At 36.9% G+C, this 22500-nt stretch overlaps 1 protein-coding gene across 5 annotated transcripts in view; it reads right to left on the bottom strand.

Annotated features, from left to right (window-relative positions):
• PPP1R12A (protein phosphatase 1 regulatory subunit 12A) overlaps positions 1–22500 on the bottom strand; it is a 120676-nt gene that overhangs the window by 50576 nt on the left and 47600 nt on the right. For all 5 annotated transcript variants that reach the window (XM_051610032.1, XM_051610072.1, XM_051610062.1 and 2 more), the window contains exons 2-3: positions 20717–20847; positions 5106–5224 (exon numbers count right to left, since the gene is read on the bottom strand). In XM_051610032.1, coding sequence (XP_051465992.1) covers positions 5106–5224; positions 20717–20847 — 250 coding nt within the window. The remainder of the gene's footprint in view (positions 1–5105; positions 5225–20716; positions 20848–22500) is intronic.

Here is a 22500-nt window from a genome sequence, read left to right as displayed (position 1 = left end):
AAAACAGTGTGCCGTTCAGTGGGCATTCAATGAAATTCAGCATAAATTTAAATGCTGAATCATTGTTTCAGGACTCCTCAGCCATATAAAGGCATGTTTCATAGATACTGCATGGAAGATCAACCCACTTTTTACTTCGTGCAGAGAATGTTTATATACAAATGTAATAGTTCACATTTTATCCACACAAACAAAGCTGAGTTAAGCAATACATCCAAGAGAGTCTCGTTACACTTACCTATAATTAAGAATGGGGAACATTTGTTTCTCCTTGGAAAAAGAGAAGTGATCTTGCTGACAGTTACTGAATAGCTATCACGCTGTATCATGAACTCCTGATTTACCTCACGTCACCTCTCTCTACTAACTCACCTCCTGAGAATGTTTCCTACAATTCAAAATAACTGCTTAAGCAGTTAAAAATAATTTTAAGGGGACATCTGATGATAAACAGCTAAAAAATGGCTTCCAAACCATTTTACTTAACCCTACTCCAGGCCTGCGAAAAGGCAACATTTAAAACCGGCCAGGGCTAGCCAGGACAAAAGCCACATGTCTTTCAAGTCTACTAATTTTCACTAGTGCAAATGAAAACTCCACACTATTTGCAAAAGACAACTTCCACAGCTATGATACACTGAAACACTAAGAAATCATATCAATAAACTGTAAATAATATTTTAATGCAGATCAACAATTGTGTGGACTGCAGTGGCACCTATATTCATAGGGCTGGTTAATGTAAAAGGTATTAGCCACACGGAGAACTAACAAAACAGGTCCTTAGAGAAGTTTTTTGTGTAACACAAAATAATTAGAACACATGGCGTGCAAAGAGAATAGCTGCTCAGCACCACTGTGGAATAATTTGCATAAAACATGTAATTTTGCTATTTGTGAAGTGTTCATAACTATGGCAAAAAAATCTTCATACCTTACCTGACCATATATGTAATTTAGCTTCCCACAAAATGTAAAACTAACGCAGGTTTTAAGCTTAAAAAAATAATTAAGCCAATAATTCCCCTTTGACAATTAGGGTACAAAAATCATTTCCTTACTATCAGAGTGCTATGGCTTCACTTATAGGATAGCTAGTCCATTAGCTCTGAATTCCTGCACGGTCCATTACACGAACATGGTCTTCCTATATGCTCAGTAGAAGAGAAATGACCTTGTCTAGGGATCTGTGGCCCACACAAGAGGACATCTGAAAAGATGCCTGAACTGAGGGACACAATTTAGAAGTGTTGCATATCGAGATCAGAGTAACTGCAGAAAGACTGATATTGGATAACAGTACTACACAAGCCCTCTTCTTTCACGTCCAACACTCCTTACAACAGAACTTGCAAAACAAGGAGATTAATTTGAACTACTATCTTCTCTTTAGACAGGTCAGACTTTGGAGTCTGAATACTAAAACAGGATGAGTGAACACTGCAGAGCCTTCTTTTTTCTTAAGCCTTTAACGTCATGTAAACCGTGTTGTATTCTACAGCTTATTTATGTGAATTTAGTGTCTCCAGAGGCTACCATTTTTTGTCCTGTAGTTTGACATGTCCTTAAAATATAATTCAATACTTGTAAAAATTGGGCATAACTGCAACAAACTGATGATCTGTAGAAGGCTGAAGAGCTGCACAACTGGAAGGCTCTGTTTGAACTTTCTTACAATGACTGTAGGTCTGCGAAAGCAGCAGAAAGGGTAAGCTAACATGGTGATTCTCCTCAGATCGTACCAGAAACAAATATCAAATGTCATGACTTAAACATATCTGAAATACAAAATTAATCTCACTGATCTCTCCAGACAATCTTTTGCCACCAAATAACTCTGCTGATGCCATTATGTAGGAAGCCATAATCACAGCATTAATTAAACAACACAAAAATGAAACTATAATGAATGTAGGAATAAATACACTTGGAAAAGGTTGCAAGGCAAGAATGTTACAAAACCCCCTACTTAATTTTCATGCTGCATATTTTACTTTCACAGAGGTAAGATCGTTTTGGCACCCAGGTTTGTTTATTTTTAAAAGAAATAGGCTGAACTTCTATTACCAGTAACACGGAGACAGGGCTGATCGTTTCACAGACCCCACAGTTAACCTACATTATCAAAACTGCAGCACTGTTTTATGTTATATGAGGAGCAATGTGAAAGCTGAAGGGATAATTGCAGTCAGCCACACATACAGTCAAAGATGAAACTGTCGCAATGCATCAGCAGTGATTCCACATTAAGATAAACAATTAAGTTCCTATTTTAGAGCTATTAACTTCTCTAGCCACAACATACACACAATTAGGCACTTTCCAAGTGATCATGATAATAGCTAAATAATCATTCTGTATATAATATTAGCTTTATCTGCAAATTAAGGATGCCATCAAAAGCATGTGATTAAAACCTTAAATTGCTGAGACAACTGTCTTGTGACATAGCTAGATGCACACTACTAGTTCACATCCAGATTTGTAACCTTTTTATTCTGTTCTCACCCACAATCACTAAATATTTTGTATAATTTCATCCCTGCAAATAAAACCCCTTAGTCCTTACACCTTCAGAGCCAAATTCAGGAGGGATGCTGCATGTCTTCTTCCCTGCTTCTGTGAAATTGAAACTCTAAGTGGTCTAACTGCAAAACAAAGTAAGTAGAATACATATACACAAATGCATTTATATATGTGTCTGTGTAAATAAATATACATAAAAAAATATATATATATAGGGGTTATATAGAGATATATATATGAACCTTAGGCTTCAGTGTCCTGTTAAGAGTACAAAGGCAGAAATGTTGTCAGGAGTGTTAACAGTGTGGTTACTCTTCAGTACAGGATCCACTTCCTGTTCTCCACGGAGGGAGGTCAAACCACTCTGAAGCATAGCTCTAGCAAGTTATTTCTCACCTGACATGGTGCCTTGTTCAACCAATAAATTTTTCAGATCATCTGAGGAAGACCATCAGTCTTCTGAAAATCCTGTAGCTAGTCAACAAGTCAACTGACATAAAAATGTAAGGGGAATGGCTTGGAAAATAGGTTTTCTATAGAAAGTGAAATTTAGCATTTTAAAACAACCTTAATTATCCCTTTAGAAGCTAACATCTACAGTGTGGGAACATCTACATTCTTCTCAGACTTATAGACAGAACCATAGACAACTTATTGTAAACCTATATTGTAAACCACACTGAAATTTTATGCACATTGTGTCATTTAGTTTAGGTTGCTAATGCTAATTTTACAATTGGGCTGCTCAAAATAATTGAATTTGCAAAAGAATACAAATTAGTGTGCAATGTTGAATCACGGCATTGTAAAAATATACACTAACAAAAAATAATTTTACGTATAAGTAAGAGATTTTGAAAGAGTTCTTTTCCCAAATAATGCCAATTTTATATAGAACCACTACAGTCAATTTTTGTAGCACATCAGTAAAGTCACACATTTCAAAAACAACCTTGAAGAGTTTAGACTGAGGAACATTCCAGAAGCAACTCTCCAGCTAAGATTGACAGTACTGCTAGAAAAGAGAACAACTGTATTTTTCCCAAGTAATTAAGACAGACAAATGCCAGTACAGACAAAAAGAAGTATTTTCAGCTACCTAGTCTGATGTTCTTTGTGTATTAACAATAAGACCTTTTAGTCAAAATTCCATTAACACCACTAAATAATTCAATAAAACCCATTGTCAAATCAGTCTACTTCTGTATATCAGTAGATACCTCTTATGTCCCTGCTTATCATGTCATCCACTTTCTTTTTACCATTTGCTTTGGGCATTAAACAGGCTTAACCATACAAATTTAATCAGGGCAAAGCCTGAAGCAATTATTAGTTTACTGTTAAGTTACTTAAGTCCACGTCAGAGAGATACACTCAATACTACAAAAAAAGGTAACCTTTTCAAGGAGGAAGAAGCCTTTTAAGAGGTAGGCAGGGGTCTAGGAATAATGGAGATGCAGTCCCCTAGGACCACCCCCAAGGGCTCCATCTTTATTCTGAATGTTATCTTCCTTCAACACATTACAACTCAGACCACATCATCCAAGTTCTTGAACTGGGAGTTCTGGAATAGCAGTGCCTTTCTGTTGGACTCACGATGTTTAGTCAACAACAAATGAATATTCTTTCCTCTGTGGAATGGAAAAAAACAGGAACTTTCAAAGACTTTTCACTGGAAAACCCACCTGAGGACCAGACCATGGAAAACAGCAGAGTAAGGAGGGGAAAAAACAGCAAAAAATGAATTAATATGCTTTTTTCAAAGGCCAGTTTCTCTTGTAAAGACAACACTGCCAGTACTAGCAATTTTTTGTAGGAGCAAGAGGGATAAATTTAGGGTATACATTTTTAAACTATACTGTCAAAACTTGCTATCTATATAGTGCTCTTGGAAGAGTACACAAAGCCGGGAGGAACTTAAGGGTTCATAATAGGTTCGTGGGCCTAAAACAAGGGCCATCTTAAGACTCCCTATGCCAAGGAGTAGTTTCAGACATTTGGCATTCTAGACAGGCATTCAAAAGGTCAGAACTTGACATAAAGGGGGATTTACAAGGTACAGTATAGTTGTTTACTCTTGTTTTAATTATTCTAGGCTTCCTTGTACCTTATGGCTGGATTCACCTCATCCTAAAACTGACATGTGAGTCACTCTAAAAGTGCTTATTTCTCTCCTCTCTAAGGCACGAATTTCTTTAGACATAGTTTAAAGCTGGGATATAGCAGTCCATATCCCAGATACACTGAATATCACCCATAGTATCTGAAGACCACCTAAACTGTGTTTAGTGAACATAGGACTTCTGTCCTCTTTCTTCACAAGAGGCTGGGCTGAGTAAAAACATCTAGAAGACAGTTTCAGCACTGCACATTGTATTGACAATTCTCTTTATGAAAAAAATTTAGTTACTTTAAAACAGACAATCACAGAATCACAGAAGATTAGGGGTTGGAAGTGACCTCTGGAGATCATAGAGTCCAACACCCGTGCCAGAGCAAGACTAAACCATTTAGCAAAAGTTTTAAAAAATATAATTAGTGTCCAGTAAACAAAACCACCCTTCCATATTAAAAATTACCTTGTCTATTTACTTCATTCTGAAGCAGCTCTTCCATTGCCTCTTCTTCAGCAATATCTAATGGAGTGTCTCCTTCACTATTTACAGCTCCTACATGTGCTCCTTGGCTAATTAAATACCTGCCAATAGAAAAACACTGTAAGCAACATAGTAAATCTAATGCAAAAAAATAGCAGCCACTAGGATATAATATACAATGGGTATATAAAGGCACACATCAACAATTAATAGAAAAACCTGTATTAGGTAGAAGTAAAAAACCTCATGACTGTCTACAATCCCTATTAATCCTTGAATACATGTATGTCTTTTCATAATACTCATGTATACAAATAGCCCTCTGTTTGCTGTTAGTTTGCCACAAAGACTCTGACATTTTTAAATACATACTTGCAAGAGATGAAAGAAGAAAATAGTTAGATGATGAACAAAAGTGAACACAAGGTGAACAGGGGCTGAATCACTGATTTCCCATGAGCTCCTCATATTGAGCTGTTCTTCCTAAAACTTCCAAATTGAGTGGTTCATCATGTTTTTACACTTTGCCAGAATGATGACGCCTGGTCTCTGAGGCAACTTCCAAAAGCTAATAAATTCAGAATCACCTCTGCTCCTAAGTATTCAGAAGGTCTGCTTTTAGTGAAGACAGAGGTGAGGCAGAGAAAGGAAGCAGTGCTTTGCACTCTATTCCAACCCCACAAACCACTTTTTTTAATTAAAGTACCTACTGTCTCAGAAGCCAACAATTCAGACTAAGTAGAGTTTATTTCTGAACTTCCAGTTAAGTCAAATGGATCAATTCCAACAATAAGTCACAAAAGTATTAAGTTATTTCATTGTATTAAACCGTAAGCCTATAAAGTTATTGAGAATAAACAATCGGGAAATACTCAGACCTGAAGAACTAGTAATTCATTCAGTAATGGGTATGAAATCAAAAGTGCTTTCTTAACCTCATTATCGTAGAATTTCGAATTATGCAGGAGCCAATCAAAAAATTAATCCAACACTAATACAAATGCTTTAAAGTATGCCTGCTTAAGTACTGCCAACTACAATAACAGATTCCAGATCTAGGATCATATTTTCCTTCTCTTTATTCAGTAACTCAGTACTCTCATACATTTCTAGTTTTGATGTATGATTTAAATAACACGTGATATTACACCTTTTTAACTACATCAAGAAAAGGTAAGAACTGACAAATCACAAAATGGAAATGAATTCCCAGAACTGTAACCGTATCTCCTGGGATATGCATCATCAGTTGCCACCACTAACTTCGATGCTGGTATATGGTGCTGATTTTATCCTATTCCTCTTAAAAGAGTATTGCTGTGACTCTTCCCTCTCTCCAAAGGTTTAACTTCTTTGAGAATGAAAACTGAATACAAACTAACAACATTTCTCAGCAATAACAGTTGTGCTGTTTTAACAGCGACACATCCTTCCAGGTTACAGATCAGATAACTGCTATGCAAGGTGTCTGCTAAACAGGCAAAAACAGCAGCAGGGAAAAGGGACTTTCTTACAAAGTCAAAATGTTGATTCAAAACAAAAGTCAATCACTGGCAAAAATATGTTCATTAAAAAAATCCCAAGTCAACACTGATGCTCTTTCAATCTGTTTTTTCTAATATAGGCATGGAAAAAGTGATGTTTAAAAAAACGGATTTTAACCTGTTTCCCCATAGGGAAAAATTAGGCTACTTTTGTAAGGAAATTCCTTTCTCATTGAAGTAGCCGTATTTGGTCAACCAGACCAGTAACTTACAGACATGAGGAAAGGAACAAACCATAAGAAAGTGCAGAATTTCAGATACATTTCAGGAGGTTATTATTCAGATATGTGAACAACAACATGATAGAATTGTTTTTTAATAGACTCAAAAAATGAAGCTACTGCAGACCAAAATCAGATCAGTAGAGCTGGGGAGATTAGTAGGGCCAGAGAAGTAGTTATCTGAGTTCCCTATCACACATGCTTACAGGGCCTTGGTTTTCCTGGGTCAGTAAAGGAAGAATGGGTGAACCTGCCCCAAGTTCACAGGATTTAAAAGGACAGGAGAAACAGAAACATGAAAGGCAGCATGCTCCTTGCCAGGAAAGTGAGGAATGGTCCTTTCCCAACCTTCCTTCAGTGACTCAAACAAGGCCTTCCCTCTGCTACCCCCCATACAAAAAATTATTAATGATCTCCTCAAGTAAATGAATAGTCAAAGAGCAGTACTGAGTATAAATCAAATTATCCAAAAGCCAACTGTTTTAAAGACACCTTTTAAGCCTGGTAATGAAATCCATGTTTGTTCTGTTTTCCACATTATTCAGTAACAAAAGTGTTCAGTGTCCTGAAAAAGTTCACGCCTTTGTTTATTTTCACTGACAGTAAAAATAGTTTCAGCAAAGCAATGACAGGGTTCTGATGGTGCATGAAGTCACCCTGGTGCCTACAGGACTGTAGATTTAATTAGGAACCCTAGGACTACCAAGGGAAAGAAGAGCAATTGTTTCAGATGCGTAGATAACTTGACTCTGCATCACACATAAAAAGGAAACAGATTTGGTAAATGAGACGAAGAGAACGATGTTCTGAGTTTGTAAGGCACAGCTGAGCAGAAGCTAGTACCAGAATAATTCTAAAAATCAGATTTTATTGTTTTTTAAAATACCTACTTTTCAAACAAACTGTACTTCATGCTAAACGTTAAATTTATACTATGACTTTAACATGGGTGTATTTGACATTTCAGTTATTCTGGTACCATATACTAAAGTCTTCACATGCAACATTGTATTACTGTGTGTAGGTATGTATGTGTATTTTTTAAAGTCATCCATGTTTAAAAAAAAAAAGGGGGGGGGGGGGGAAAGGGGGAAATAATTGCTTGCATTTTCTCTTTATTAAGCAGGTGTTACCTTCTAATCTCCTGTTACTTTCACTGAGAGGGTGGTGAGACACTGGAACAGGTTACCCAGGGAAGCTGTAGATGCCCCATCCCCAGATGCATTCAAGGTCAGGTTGGATGGGGCTTTGAGCAAACTGGTCTAGTGGGAGGTGTAATGGGGTAAGGGAGGCCCATGTAAGGGGGTTGGAATTAAGTATGTTTAAGGTCCCTTCCAATGCAAACCATTCTATGATTCTATGATTTTTCTTGAAATTTCATATTTCTAAAGCAGGTAAAAACTTTCATTTAATCAGTTGGTATTCAGTTGATACAGCTACATGTGTTTGGTGAAAAAGAAATTGGAGCTGTGTAACAAAAAGTCCAGAACTATGCTTTTCGGCACCATGTCAGAAAAATGTGCTTTTTCCTAACTTGGATGCAGTGGAAAAGTAAAAAGATACAGAACTCCCACCGTCACTCACTTAGAAAACCATCTGACATAGCATGTAAATTTGTGTCTTTTGTAATTCACTTGTTGCAAAATGGCCACATCCAACAGACAGCTACAGAAGAATAATTCAGAAAACCCAATGATAATTTATAAAATATTCTGGTAGGTGTTCATTCAAAATGTAGATAAATGAGAATGAATCAGTAGCTTGACCATGCTAAAGCTTTCAAGTACTGATATTGAATCTAAAGGTACCTCTTTTAGACACTCCTGTGGTCTAAGTATAGGAAACTGCATCCCAGAAACACCAGGAAAGACAGGAGCAGGAAAAGAAATTAAAATAAAATAATTCCTGATACTTTTGCCCAAATGTTTCCATGACAAATATTATGCAGTCTGGCAAAAACTGGAAGAACAGGTTTGCTTTGTGATACCATTAGTTTATGAAGACAAAACCACTTGTATCTGGAATCTGTCTTTTAGGAATCACTGCTGTATATTCCTTAATATCTATCATAGAATGAAATTAGCAATCTTGGAAAAAAAACCACAAAATGTTTATTTTTCTACAATTACTATGAAACCAAAAATTTCTCATATAGTTTTATGAAAAATACATTTCAATACCTTTCATAAAGGGTTGGAAGCTCAGTATCTCAAAAAATAACAATCCTCTGAGACTACTATAGAAGAGCCAAACAGTTTACACCAAAACCAAGCTCAGGAACTAAAGTTAAAATTTTACCTAGCAACTTGGCCTACACTTTGATTTTTTGTGGCCTTCCAGGAAAACATGGCTTAATTGCTAGCAGGGGCACCAACCAACAGCACAACCAGTCTCTCAACAGGTTTTAACTAGTTTTCAATTTCAGCTAAACCCAGCTGTTTTTTAAAAAAACTGTAGATGGTGGGTTTCACCCCTGTGTCAGTGGGGAAGTTTAAAGGAAAATGTCGAGTTGGTTGAATAAAAAAGAGCCAGCACCCAGTCACCCCTCAAATACTCTCTCATTTACCCACACACTGTTATGCTCAGTTTTAAACACGTCATTCTAAACCAATGTAAATGTAATGATAAAAATTAGTAACTTCACTATTTTTGATATATATACAGCAACCCTTGTAAGTATTTGGTAGAGAGAATTAAAATGTGTGCAACATGGGGCAGGTGGCTCACAGGTCGTATGAGGCACTGAGGCGCCCTGCTTGCCCCATGCTGCACAGGGGGGATCTCCTCACCCTCTTTGGTGAGAACCTACAGAAAATTTCCCTTGTTCCCTCTTCTCCACAGCTGACGTACTCCTGCAGTTGTCTTTTCTCCGGAATCTATGATTTACAGAAGAAAATGAAGGCTGCATATTCAATACTGGAAACAAAATGGTACAATTTTAAATTGGGCCAAGAATACTTTCTCCTGCATAATTTTAAGACAGATGTAGAAGAAATCAAATTACCTGAAAAACAACAAAGTCAAACTCATAGGGACATCTGATTCTGGCACTCTGCTGTCAGTTGCTGTTGTGCCTCAACCTTCTGCCTCTGAACACTTAAAATGCAATACAGATAGACATAAGATAAGGTTTCTGTGATGGTATTTAAATTAAAATCAAATAACGATAAACCTCAGGCATTTTTAAGGTTATATTTCTTTGCAAATTCCAGAAGCTTCTCACTCACATATTTATTGGGGAAAAAAAACACTGCAGCACATAAATAGGAATGCCTCCCCTATGAGCAGTGTTGATCAGACAGCAGCTACATAAAACACCAAGTTGAGTAAGGCCAATTAGGATTATTTGGCAAAAATATATAATTATTTCTCCTAAAATATGTGAGGGATGATTTTAAGACAGCTGATATCAACAAGATATCTGAGGTGAAATATATTGTTTCCTCTTGCAGAGCTAAGAACTTCAGCTAGAGATGTTAAAAAAAAGAATATAGTTGAGAAACAAAAGGCCAAATTATTTTAAGCAAATAGGAAGTGACATTTCTTTTCAATTTTCACCAGTCTAATCCAGATTTTAGCATATGTGTTTTTCTAAATTATGTAAAAAAGTTTGAAAAAACTTTTTTATATAACAGCAAATCAAGCTTCTGATTTTCCCTCATGAATCTGTTACTAAAGGCATTTCGGACAGGGACACATCTTTGCTTCAAAATTGTCAAATACTCTGGAAAAATATCAAAGTAGCATGCCACAGAGATGAGAAAAAAAATTCCCCCTATGCAAACAGCATTTTCTACCAAACTACTTAGTATACCTATTTGAAAAACATATTTCTGAAGCCAACACTCAGCTACGTACCAACACATCACTGTGCTCTGCACAGAGCTGGCTGTTCCTAGACTCCACTGCAACTTGTACACCCAAAGAAGCACAGTAACTAGAATCACATCTGTTTTCCTTCTTGGTATGCAGAAGCATAGAAGAAACAGTGTAGATAACAGTATCTGGTTACCCTCAGTCCTTCTGTGTTCCACAAATCCTCTGAAAAAAGCCAGCAATAAGCGCTAGAAATATTTGTATGTAGGTGGACACCTAAAGATTAACTGTGCAAAGATGGAACAGGAAAAATTCCTACTTGCAGCGTGTGAAAAGAAGCTAAGCCTTCGTATTTTACCATATCCATATAGAGGAAAGACATATGAGAAGTAGCAAAGTAGTGTTTAGGTGAAGGTAAACAGTGACTGAGAAGAGCAAAGCAGGAAATGTGAAGAAAGCTATATAGGGAAACATATGCTATAACCTAAACCTATTTACAAAAAACAAAAAAAACCAAACAAACAAAAACAAACAAACAAACAAAAAAAAAAAAAAAAAAAAAAAAAGGAAAAAGAAAAAAAAGAACTGGAGCCTGCTAACACCAGGGTGAATACAGAGCACTCTTTCCTTCAAGCAGGAAAGAAATAAAGTCTAACAAGAAGCATTTTTAATTATGTATCAAATATTAATTTCATTATGCACTTTGTGAACAAGTGTTACAGTCCTTTACTTTGAAGTCTAAACCCTACAGTGCAAAAGTGAAGGCTAAGCTTGAAAAATATCTTTTTGCAGGTGCAAGAAGAGTACATACAGTAACCCCAGCTCATGATGTTCTCTGTGCTCAGGATGCTTTCCTCTAAAAAGCCTCCAACCATGTGTGGTGATTTACTGATGTATTGTCAAGGTGAATACCTGAGACTGAGTTACACTGGTTGAAAACAACAGCATGGAGGAAGAAGAGGAGGAGGATGAAGAAAGAAAATCATGCTGCTGTCCACCTTCCTCAGCTCATTCCTCACCAAGAGGTGACCACACCATTTGCTCACCATCTGTCCTATGTTGTGCCAAGAGCAGCATTGCTGTATTTGGCTATAGTAGCACCACAAATAATACTTTCTGTTTCTGAGGAAGTTGTGATTGTGGACCTAACTTAACAAGCTTATTTTCCTTCAACAACCACATGTTGGCATGAATATCAGAAAAATTTAAACCAAGATAAACTTTTTACTGTGCTTAAACTGATATTAGCACAGATCACTACATCACAGAACTTATCTTGTTTGTAGTTATATTATGCAATAATATAGTGACCAGATCTCTCTACAAAGCAACATTGCTACCACAGTGCAGCTTTTAGCATCACTCAGTAGTACTGAACGTGGTGTGACCCATTGTTGGGTATCAGCCATCTGTAATTCATAGCAGTTGTTTACCTATCCAGTCCACTCTGAACTGCCTTGAAAGCATGTTTATTCCAATAGAAACTCTTACTCTTTATTCATTTTTGATAAGCAGTACTACTTCTGTTATCAAGAAGTTTCAAGTAATTCCTTTTTTATACTTTTTCCTGCCATACCTTCTGTTTATAAAAAAACCCTACATTTCTGTGTCTTAGTAACTGAATTGTATCTAAATAACTGACTCTCATAAATACACACCAGCCGTAAGTCTCCAGGGATACCACACTATATTTACACAGATTTCAGAAGAATTCAAGAAGCTTTTATCCTGCCTCAGCCAGGGATAAGACTAGAAAAATACACAGATTAGGATCATTTGCACTGAGATGACGTAGTTTAGAATATCCAACAAAAGACAGGGCTGTAAGAAAGGGTAAGTAGGTCATAAGTTGCTTTCATTATCATTAGAAAGTCTACTGTATGTGGCAGAATAGGGTTTAATTCACAACAGAGACGAACAGTCAAGTAAAAGCTGAAATAAAAACTGAGATGCACGGAGGTGAATCTGCACCACACCTGTGTTCTCCTAGAAAATTACACTCAACATCAACTTTATTATGAATTACATTATTTTTATATTAGATGACTGAATAAGTACTATATTCAGTATTCAATGACACAAATAATTAAAGATTCCATGGTCTAGGAAAATCCAATGCTGCTTGTGTCTAAAACAGTAATTTTTAATTTCTTAATGAGGTCCTTGCAAGTGACAGTATCCCATACTTACCAAAGCACTTGCTCAACTCCCATGTTCCAGTCATACCTAAAAAATAGGAGTTGATCTGTGGCAATGAGCAGTTACAAGCCATCATCTAGGGAGGACCTCATGTGCTACTTTTCTCAGGAGTGTACCCAAGTCCCAGGCTTCCATATGTATCACTCTTCCATATGTCTTCTCTTCTATATGTATTGCATTCCACTTCAGAATTCACAGGCAAGACAGCTACTTTAAATTGTTCTCAGAATACCAATAAAACCAATGCACTGTGATAAAGAAGTAAGATCTTGCCTATGCACATCACTTCTCAAAGCAGAGTGCTTTTTTCGGACATGAGCTGCGCTTTCAAATTCTTTTTCAGCCAAAAATTAAGAGTGCTCTGAGCTTTACACTAAGCATCAGTCACTTCACTTTCATTAGATCCAGTTAACTGCTTAAGCATATTAGAAGAAAAAAAGATACTTTCCACTAAATCGAATGTCCCTGAAGAAGATACAGCTGCACGTAAAGGTCTACTAGATTTACCCTTAGAAGAAAAGAAACAACATTCTTACTAACAAATATTTAGGGTCACAAGTGGAGATGAACTGAGTAATCCAACAGGAAGAAGGCAGCTATAGAGCATATAGTCTTTGCACATCCTGGAGTGACCAGCTCCCCTAGACTCCCTCAGTTGGACAAACATGTATCAAATCAGTTGGACCCTATAATTTCCTCCAACCCATCAACCGTATCTTACTGTGTACTTCTGCCAGCTGGTTTTTATCCAAACATCAGATCACAGCTACACAGTAGAAAAGATCATACTCGACCACATAATGACAAGATTTTAAAAATGGAATTTCACCATCAACCTAAACAACTTAATTAGTATTTCATTATTATTCGGATGTACATACATGCAGCAAAAAACACTGACAACAGTACACTGCCACCGTACATCTTCATAAAAGAAAATGCCAGTTGATACTAGCTCACTGTTCTCCGCATTTCTCCACTATTTTCTCTAATGGAATTTAGCTTTATCCTTGCAGATGCCTAATACAAGTTTGGAGGAGGAAGAAATTCTATGTTGCTGATAAAGAATGAGCATCCCACTTTGATTTGGGGCAGAGGGTGCAGAGACTACCACACTAGCATATTTTCTCTCCCATCTGTTCTTCCAGAAAGAACCAAGGCAGCAAATAGAAACTAATTAAACTGAAACAATATTCCAAAGCCTGCAGTGACCTTTTCACAGCTCTCAAAACAAACACTGCATCTTTACCACTGTCAACTTGTAAGAAGTCAGTCATTCTTCTAGAAGAGCTGTTCCTCTTTGGCTGGGAATAAATCTTTCCTGGCTTTTATTTTGTCACATGGCTTGTTTTATAATATATCCTTCTGAAGTCCTCTTCTCATCTCCTGAGTGGGTTGTATCAAGTTCCATCTTTGGTCTTTTTTCCTTTTAATTCTACTCCTCTAGTTAACAGTTCCTTGAGTCTTTTCAAGGAACATCTTGAATCCTGACAAAAATGTTCGCTCACCTTATAGCACCTCTGTCAGACCGAACCCCTGTCAGTTTACATGGGATATATTTACATGAAACCACCAATTTCACTTTGTTGTTCACAAATCCAAACTTCTCATCATTCTCCAAAGATCCATTTCTGAATGTATCACTAATAACATCACTTCTTACTCAATTAAAACAAAACTGGGAACAAAGCTAAAGGACATGGGAGCCACTGCCAACATTTTTATCAGTCTGCTTTCCCTAAATAATATCTTGGTCTTCCAGGATTAGAATGGGCTACAGCAAAAGAGTTTTGATTAAAAACACTCCAGAAACTAAGAGGTCCAGATAATCAATTTATTAAAACTTAGAGAGAAACAGATTAGGAACAACTACCATGAAACATATTTTATGGCATCACCACCCTCAGGTATTGTGGAAGAACATTCAGCAGTACCAGCTGGTTCAGACTCATGAAGTGGGAGATGAAGGAGAGGACTCCACCTCAGCAGAAGCAGTTCTCTCCATAGCCAGGCTTCTGATCAGAGAGGTACAAGCTTTGTCTGAAAATCACTCAGACATTTCTTTATACCCACATGTCTATGCCAACTGCTGCTAGGAAGCCAGACCAGCTTACTGATCCAAAAGAGAGCAAACCCTTCAAACTCCCTGAAGGTTAGTCTTAAGCTCATAGTTCCCACATTGCTGTGTGATCATTATAATGCCAGAGAAGGGGTAAGAGCATCTGCAGGAAGGAAAACCAAGGAGAGAAGGGAGTCACTGTCTATTTCTGCAGTAGCCTCAAGTTAGATCACACTGAGCATATTGTGAAACTGCACTTAATTCCCTTTACTGGCTATTGACAGATGAGTACTGGTCCCATCCTAGTACCATGGGCAGGAATCACTACCACCCAGGAGCTGCAGCAATCCCTGCATGGCAATTAGAGCTGTAAGCAAACCACCTATCACTGAACATCTCTGTATCCAACTACAGGTTTGGAGTACCGTCTCTCCTCAGTACACCAGACGTTAATCACTCATTTAGTCTAATGGACTGTTACTAAAATAGATATCCTGGGATGATGGTTTGCTGAGGTTTCAGCAAACTAGTTTGGCTGGGTTCACTTTCAGGTGTTTGGAGTCTGGAAAAACAGATGGGCATCAGCAGCAAGGCAGAGGTTACACACAAGTCTCCTAATGTCTGCTTTAAATATTAGGGGAAGGAGGGATATAGTATAGGAAACTTTGGGCAGGAAGGAAAGCAGGTTGATGAGCTGGATTTCAGAGCAGCCGAGTTGGTCAAGCTGTTATTCTCCTCCTAAATTAACTGAATGAGGAGGCTTTGAACTTGAGAAGTTATTTCCTTTCTAACTAAACATATGCTTTTGTTTTTAAAACTTTGAAAGGGTGTTTGAAACTGTAAGTCTGTATGTGTAACTGTATGTTTCAAACATGCCTCCAAACATAAAAGCAACCATGCTAAGTTACACCAAACATCCATTTAACATCTAGTCTGCCTCCAAAAGTTAGCACATTTTCTTCAAAGAGAATGAAAATGGGGCAAATACATCCTACTTTTCCTGTAATACCTTTCCAGTCTCCAACCCCCTTAATGGATTTTCTGAACCAGATCCCATTTGTATCTACGTATTCTACATTTCCATTTTTTAATGTACTCAACTTCAGTGATTTCTCAACCCTTAAACCCATGTGATATTTTAGCACTTAAAGCAACATTTGGCAAACTGTTACTCAGATATAGTACCCACTGCATGAAGGTATGAAAACAATATTTTTCCCTCAGGAGACATCTCCCTCCCCCTTGTTTTTGTGCTTGTTGTTTTGGTTTTTTTTGCACAAAAGCATTACTTGTCACTAACTTCAATGTTATTTTGGAAAAATGCTTTTCTTATACTTCCTGAAAGATGCAACTTCATACTTTCTGGTGAAGACGAAAAAGCATTTGCATTCAATTAGTATAACTATTTTATAGCCTCTAAATGCTTCCAAACAAGTTTCAAAATATATCAACTGTAAACTCACAACTAGATATGGTACAAAGTCCACAGGAAAATATATTTTTAACACAAACTTTCATTCCTGAGCAGAAAATAAAATTCTACCATTACAAATTTATTTTAAATTAACCTGGTACAATACAAAGCAGAGAGAATTTTTAAAAGTAAGCATTAAAAAAATCTGTTTCTTAAATGCCACTTTGCAATATTTTTTCCTTCTCTATTGTATTTTTTGCATTCTAAACGGAATTTGCTTTTACCCTGATACAGAAATAATATATAAGATTTTTAACTGTAGAAAAGATCTATTAGATAAAAAAAAATCATTATATATACCCAAAGAGTTTTACAAAGTTAAATGTAACGGTCCTACTCATTAAATAACATCTTAAAGAATGCACACAAAAATTCTGTTGAAGTCCTCCTGCATTACCGTTTTTCTCCACATAACTATAATTTTTCAAAGCATTTAATGCTGACTTTTAAATTCATACTAACATACTGGATTAAAAAAAAAGGCTCCTTTGTGTAAAGTTTTCTGCATATGAAGTATTGAGAACATTCTATACAAATTACACCTGTTTTGGCAATTTTAAAGAATTTTCATTTAAAGCATTCATATTGCAATTACTTGTAAGCTAATTCCCATGATCATAAACTAGATGAACACTAACTGAAGGAGGCAATTAAAAAATTAAAATATTAAAAGACTTTCCAGTAAGCTGAAGCACTCCCAGCTTTTACAGATCCCAGAAACAACAAAAACAAAAGGAGTCGTTGCTGTTCAAGGCAGAGTTTTTGCTTTTACAGCACAACTCTTCATCAGCAATCAGCTGACACTATATCACAATAAACTATGTTCTCTTGCTGTATTCACCTGAAGTGGGTTTCCACAAAACTAACATTTTTTAAACTGGAAGATGTACTTTTTAGAGGACATGAGAAGCATATCCAAGAGAAGGCAACTGAAATGGAACTGAAATGGAACAGGGGATGCTGTTGGAAGAAGATGCCACAGAACTGATGAACACACCGGAAGGTGATTGGGACAGGGAATACACCTGCAGTGAGAAGCCCATTTATGAGACAGTGCAGTTACTGAAAGCAAAATAAAACCCCAGACGGGTGGGGGCCATGTGACAAATGCACTCAGCCCACTAGCAATTAGCATGGGACTAGTGCCAAAACATGGCTGAAGTGGTGTCTCCCTGAGATACCCAGTGTTTTTTTGGAGAAGCTCCCTATCACCTTGGTATCCTGTACTTTTCCCAGATCTCCAGCATAAGTTCACTCACCCAGGAACATCTGAATAGTAGCACGTGCTACTCAGAAAAAATGCATACATAAAGAGAACGAGATTCAGGTGTTCAGTGAAAGCACAGCAAGATGGGAAGGTACATGCATTGATCAAACAGGCAGGGATCGATCTGTATTAACCCAGTGACTCCCAGCCATTCTCATGTAGTGTAGAAAATAGGAAATGGGTGTCAGTAGCAAATGGAAAGAACAGATGAACTGTGAGATGGTTTGTGTACTAATTCAATTATAAAAGCAGTCTGAACAGAAACCTTCTCACTCTGTAAGAAAGTACATTAACCACAAGAAAGTACATTGACCACCTCAAATACACTCTTTAAAACTTTTAAACTTTTTTTTTAAACTCCAACACAACCCACCTCAGTTGTATTTCATAGACTCTAACCCTAATGATGAATCATGCAAGAGTTATGCAATGTTAACTGAACTTCTGCTTTCTTTCCCCCTCTTTTAAGTCTAGAGAGTGATGTACACACTTACATGAAGAATATTAAGTTTGAAAGGTAAACAATCAACATACAGAGGATACACTTAGTGCTAAAAATCCCTCAATTACATTCTAAACATAGAAATGCATTTCATAACAGAAAATATCCCATCTCTTAGCTGTATTGCTTTCTTAGACATAACTTTAGATTTTGAGACATGAAAACCTAAAATAATGAAAGCATGTTATCATGCCATATTTTTCTTAGGAATTACAAAAATATAAGCAATGTCAACAAAATGAATATATTAACTAAAATGGCATGTTTGGGAGATTTTGCAGAGAAATTAATTCCAGCTATTTACATCTGAAGGAAGCCCTAAGAAGACTTAAGCAGCAGGGGAAGCAGAAAGAGATTGCTGAGTCTCCAACTTAAAAAGTGTAATAGAGCTGTGCAACAGAAAAGGAAGCACAGATGAGATCCCCTGCACCCCTTCATTAACAAAGTTAGGAAACACTAGAACCCATTCCCTCTCTTCTCTCTTGCACCTTGCAAGAAGATGGGAAATGAACAGAACGTGTTCCGTACAAAAATGCCAGTCATTATAATGGACAGAAAGATGACAAACCACTAACTATTATCCTTTCAGAACTATGTATAAGCTCCATCATTTACCCAAATTAAAAGCTCCCTTCCATGCACCAGAAAATGTAGTGCAAAAAATGAAGCATACCGAATTCTGCCACAGACGCACACAAAAGCACACATTCTTATCCCAAGAAAGATGCATCACCAGTAAAGCAGATGCTGGACGCAGTGTGTACTGTGTCCCAAATAAAAATAAAATGTCTGACCTCTGGTGATTTATTGTATCATCCTTTGTCTTCTCCCAGTTTTGCCTCAGGTGCAAATTCTGCTGTCAGTTTTGTAAATTATTTGAAGCTGAGCTCCTGAAGAAGCAGTTTGAAGAAAATCTAAACACTGTGGGCCTCGTAACTTATAAATAATGCTCCTTTGAGGTCAGGCTACCCTTCTCTGGTCTATGTGGAAATAGGTTTCAACAGCTTATCTTCAAAACTCCTTGCACCTTTAAAACCATTGCTCTACCAACAGCTTAAGATGTCCCACAACCCACTATATTCCAATAATCTCATCTCTTTAAGGGATATCTAGAGAAAATATGCAGACAGGTCCTGTCCCAGTCTCACAGAGTAAAAAACAGATGACAATCTTCAGTAATATTACAGATTTCAGATACTCAAGAGTGAAAAACTGTCTTGTGGACAAGAGTCATACATAGAGCTCTTTCTTTCCTGATCATCAGCCTACATTAAGCTGCAATGTCAAATCAAGACATTTCCTATTGTGGAAAAAGGCAGGTGTTTTGCCTCCACTAAACTGAAGAAAGGCTTGTATTATCTCAGTTTGTACGGAAATTCTTGTCATAATATAGCCAACAAGTAAACACTCCCAGTGTGTGTGCAAGAGAGATTACAGCATCAAGCATCTGCACAGTGCAGAAAGGCAGATTTCTGAAGTTAGTGGTCACACAGTGTACCAGTTATAATAGGGATATACAAAGCACTTCACTTTATGAACACCCAAAAAAAGAATTTTCCCAGTGAAAATTATGTACAATAGTCTCCAGAATTCTTCCTTTCCCTTGAAATTCAAGCAATTAAATCAAAACCCCTAAACTTACAATTTCCATCTTTCACCACTGTAATTAGTACAGTAACATAATTATGTGATAAAGTACTACTTTATATTTTACACGTCTTACACTGGTTCAGACATCACACAGAGTTTAGCAGAATTACTGAAGTCTATGTTTACCCAAAGAGTCTTTAAAAAGTAACTATTACTTTCTCCACTGCAAGAATACCATGTTCAACAACAGATGCCACACATTTTATCAAATAAGTAATTACTTCAGGTTAAAATAGACAACCTCTGGAAAAAAGTTGATTTGAACATATCTTCAGTGGCCCTCAACACTTCAATAATAACAACAAAACCATTCCTGAAATTTAGTACTGACTAAGCTTCAACTAATATCATAACAGGCATCTAACTTCAACTCTTAAGATTTTGCTCCATAGCCAAAATAATTAGTGAAAGTCACCACTGTATGTCACACCTGAAAAACAGAAGTTTCAAGGCTGCAAATGCGACTACAAAAATAATATCCTACATATAGACTTAAACCCAGGAAGATGTTTCAGACTAAAAATAAAATGTACGTTTGAACTTTCCCCCTGTGCCCTCCCCCCATAACAACCTTTCTACAGAATAAAGTAATTTTTAAACATCATCTGACAGTCATGAACAGTCTTAAAGGTTTATATCTTACAGCTACCTAAGACACAATATAAGAAAGCTATAAAGAGAAAACGCAATGCGCCAATAGTTAGACACAGCACACTTCACAACCAACAAAGCATTCTCTCTCACTACACGTCCTAGAGGAAACTAAAAAAGACAATTTATGAATGCCATCTGCTTCTAGTGCACCTCTAACAATGCATTAGCAAAATATATGTATTTCAAAAATAGAGGAAAAAGCCTTACTCTGCTATATCAAGATATCCACAGGAAGCAGCTGCATGTAGAGGTATCCAGCCTTCATTATCTGGTTGATTAATATTTGCTCCATTTTCCACCAGAAATTTCACCATATCTACGTTATCATCTATACAAGCCTATAAAGAAAGAAAGATTTAAGAAATAAGTTCATATTAAAAATGTTCTGCAATACTGTGCATGTTTAAGCAATATCTTCAGGAAAAAAGGTAATTATTGTCAGGTCTGATGAAGGAGTAACATTTATTTGTTGGGATTTGACAGCATGACAGAAGGAATTTGAGAGAAAAACAGCAGGTGTTACAGATTTGTTAAAAAAATCCTTAAATAAACAAATTCAAACAGAGTTTAACAAAACCAACCAATATGATTTCCTCAGGTAAATTTGTTCTGGTTTTATAAGAAGTCATTTACAATCCTCACTGTAACCTTGTTCTCTAGTACAAAGTGGTTTCCTTTATAGAGCCCCCAGGACCTCACTCGGTCCCAGGCCCGGCTCACTCCCTTGAGCAGATATTACAATTGAATAAACAGATACACCATGAAGCAGAATTGTTTTGACCAAGAGATGGGGAGCATTTTGGGAAACAATACCATAATGTGCTTTTAATTATAACACAGTCGATACTAAGGAGCATGGAAGGGGATGTTATGTTGCATTTCAACACCCCCCTGCTGTTTTCTACTGCAGCATATTCTATACCACCATACGTCTTTTAACAGGCTATTAATCACTGCTGTTTATAAACTGACTTGAGTATCAATCTGACATATTGCAAAGATGTTCTCAGTTGTGCACATCTCTTAATTACCAAGCAAACAGTGTTGTCCAGCTGCAAAACTACTGCCGCTCTCCAGATCTCCATCTTGACTGGCTTCTATTTTGCCTTCTCTGTGTTTGAGTATTTTTCTCACAGGGTGCTCACTGAGTTTTCTTGCCAACTTCCATACTGCTGCCCTTAAAAGGGCAGAGCAACAGAGAGAGAAGTCCCTCTGCATTTCAGGACAGCTAGGACTCAAAACAGCTAGACCCCACAAGACCGGTATTAATTCTTTAGCTTAATAAATCAACAGTACTAAATAACCAGAAGGTTGAAATGAGAACTTTTACTGCTGGGCTCCTAAATCCTTCTAGAGAATGATGCCTCTAATTAAATGCATTAGGTATAAATTTTACTTTTCAGAATACTTGTACAGCAATAAAGATTCAAAATTATACATTGCTTTATTATGGCAAAAAAATCTCAGACTTCCTTATTTAAGCAATTGTGCCTTCCAAGATGAATCCTGAAGCCTTCTTCTGTTCTGCAGTGCTGAGGCAACAGCTACACCATAAGGGAAATGTGTTCCTGCCTCGTTTAACCAGCCAAACAAAAACAGCAATAAATTATCCCTCTTTGACCCCATCTCCTTTAGTTAGGTACAAACTTATGGCTTTGTTTAGAATGCAACACAGAACTGTTTTAACAACAAGTCTCATCTGGACTTGTTCATCCATAAACTTGCAGCTAGACTGCAACTAGACTGCAGTATACTGCTTGCACTATTCATTTTTCAACTGAAAAGAAAAACACATTCTTGAGTGAAAACATTCATAAACATTCCTGCCTTTCCAGGTAGTCTGCCATCCTAAAGGATTATTTGAATTATCTTTTTAGTCTTATCCATCCCTAAAATCAGCAATGCTTTTAATAAAATGATTTAAAAACATACTCCAACAATAAATACTACAAATTCCTTAAGCATATTGCCTTCAATTTCTTCCAGTGATC

Source organism: Apus apus, chromosome 1 (genome assembly GCF_020740795.1).
Source record: "Apus apus isolate bApuApu2 chromosome 1, bApuApu2.pri.cur, whole genome shotgun sequence".
Classification (NCBI taxonomy): Eukaryota; Metazoa; Chordata; class Aves; order Apodiformes; family Apodidae; genus Apus; species Apus apus.
This window is presented reverse-complemented; position numbering and strand designations above follow the sequence as displayed.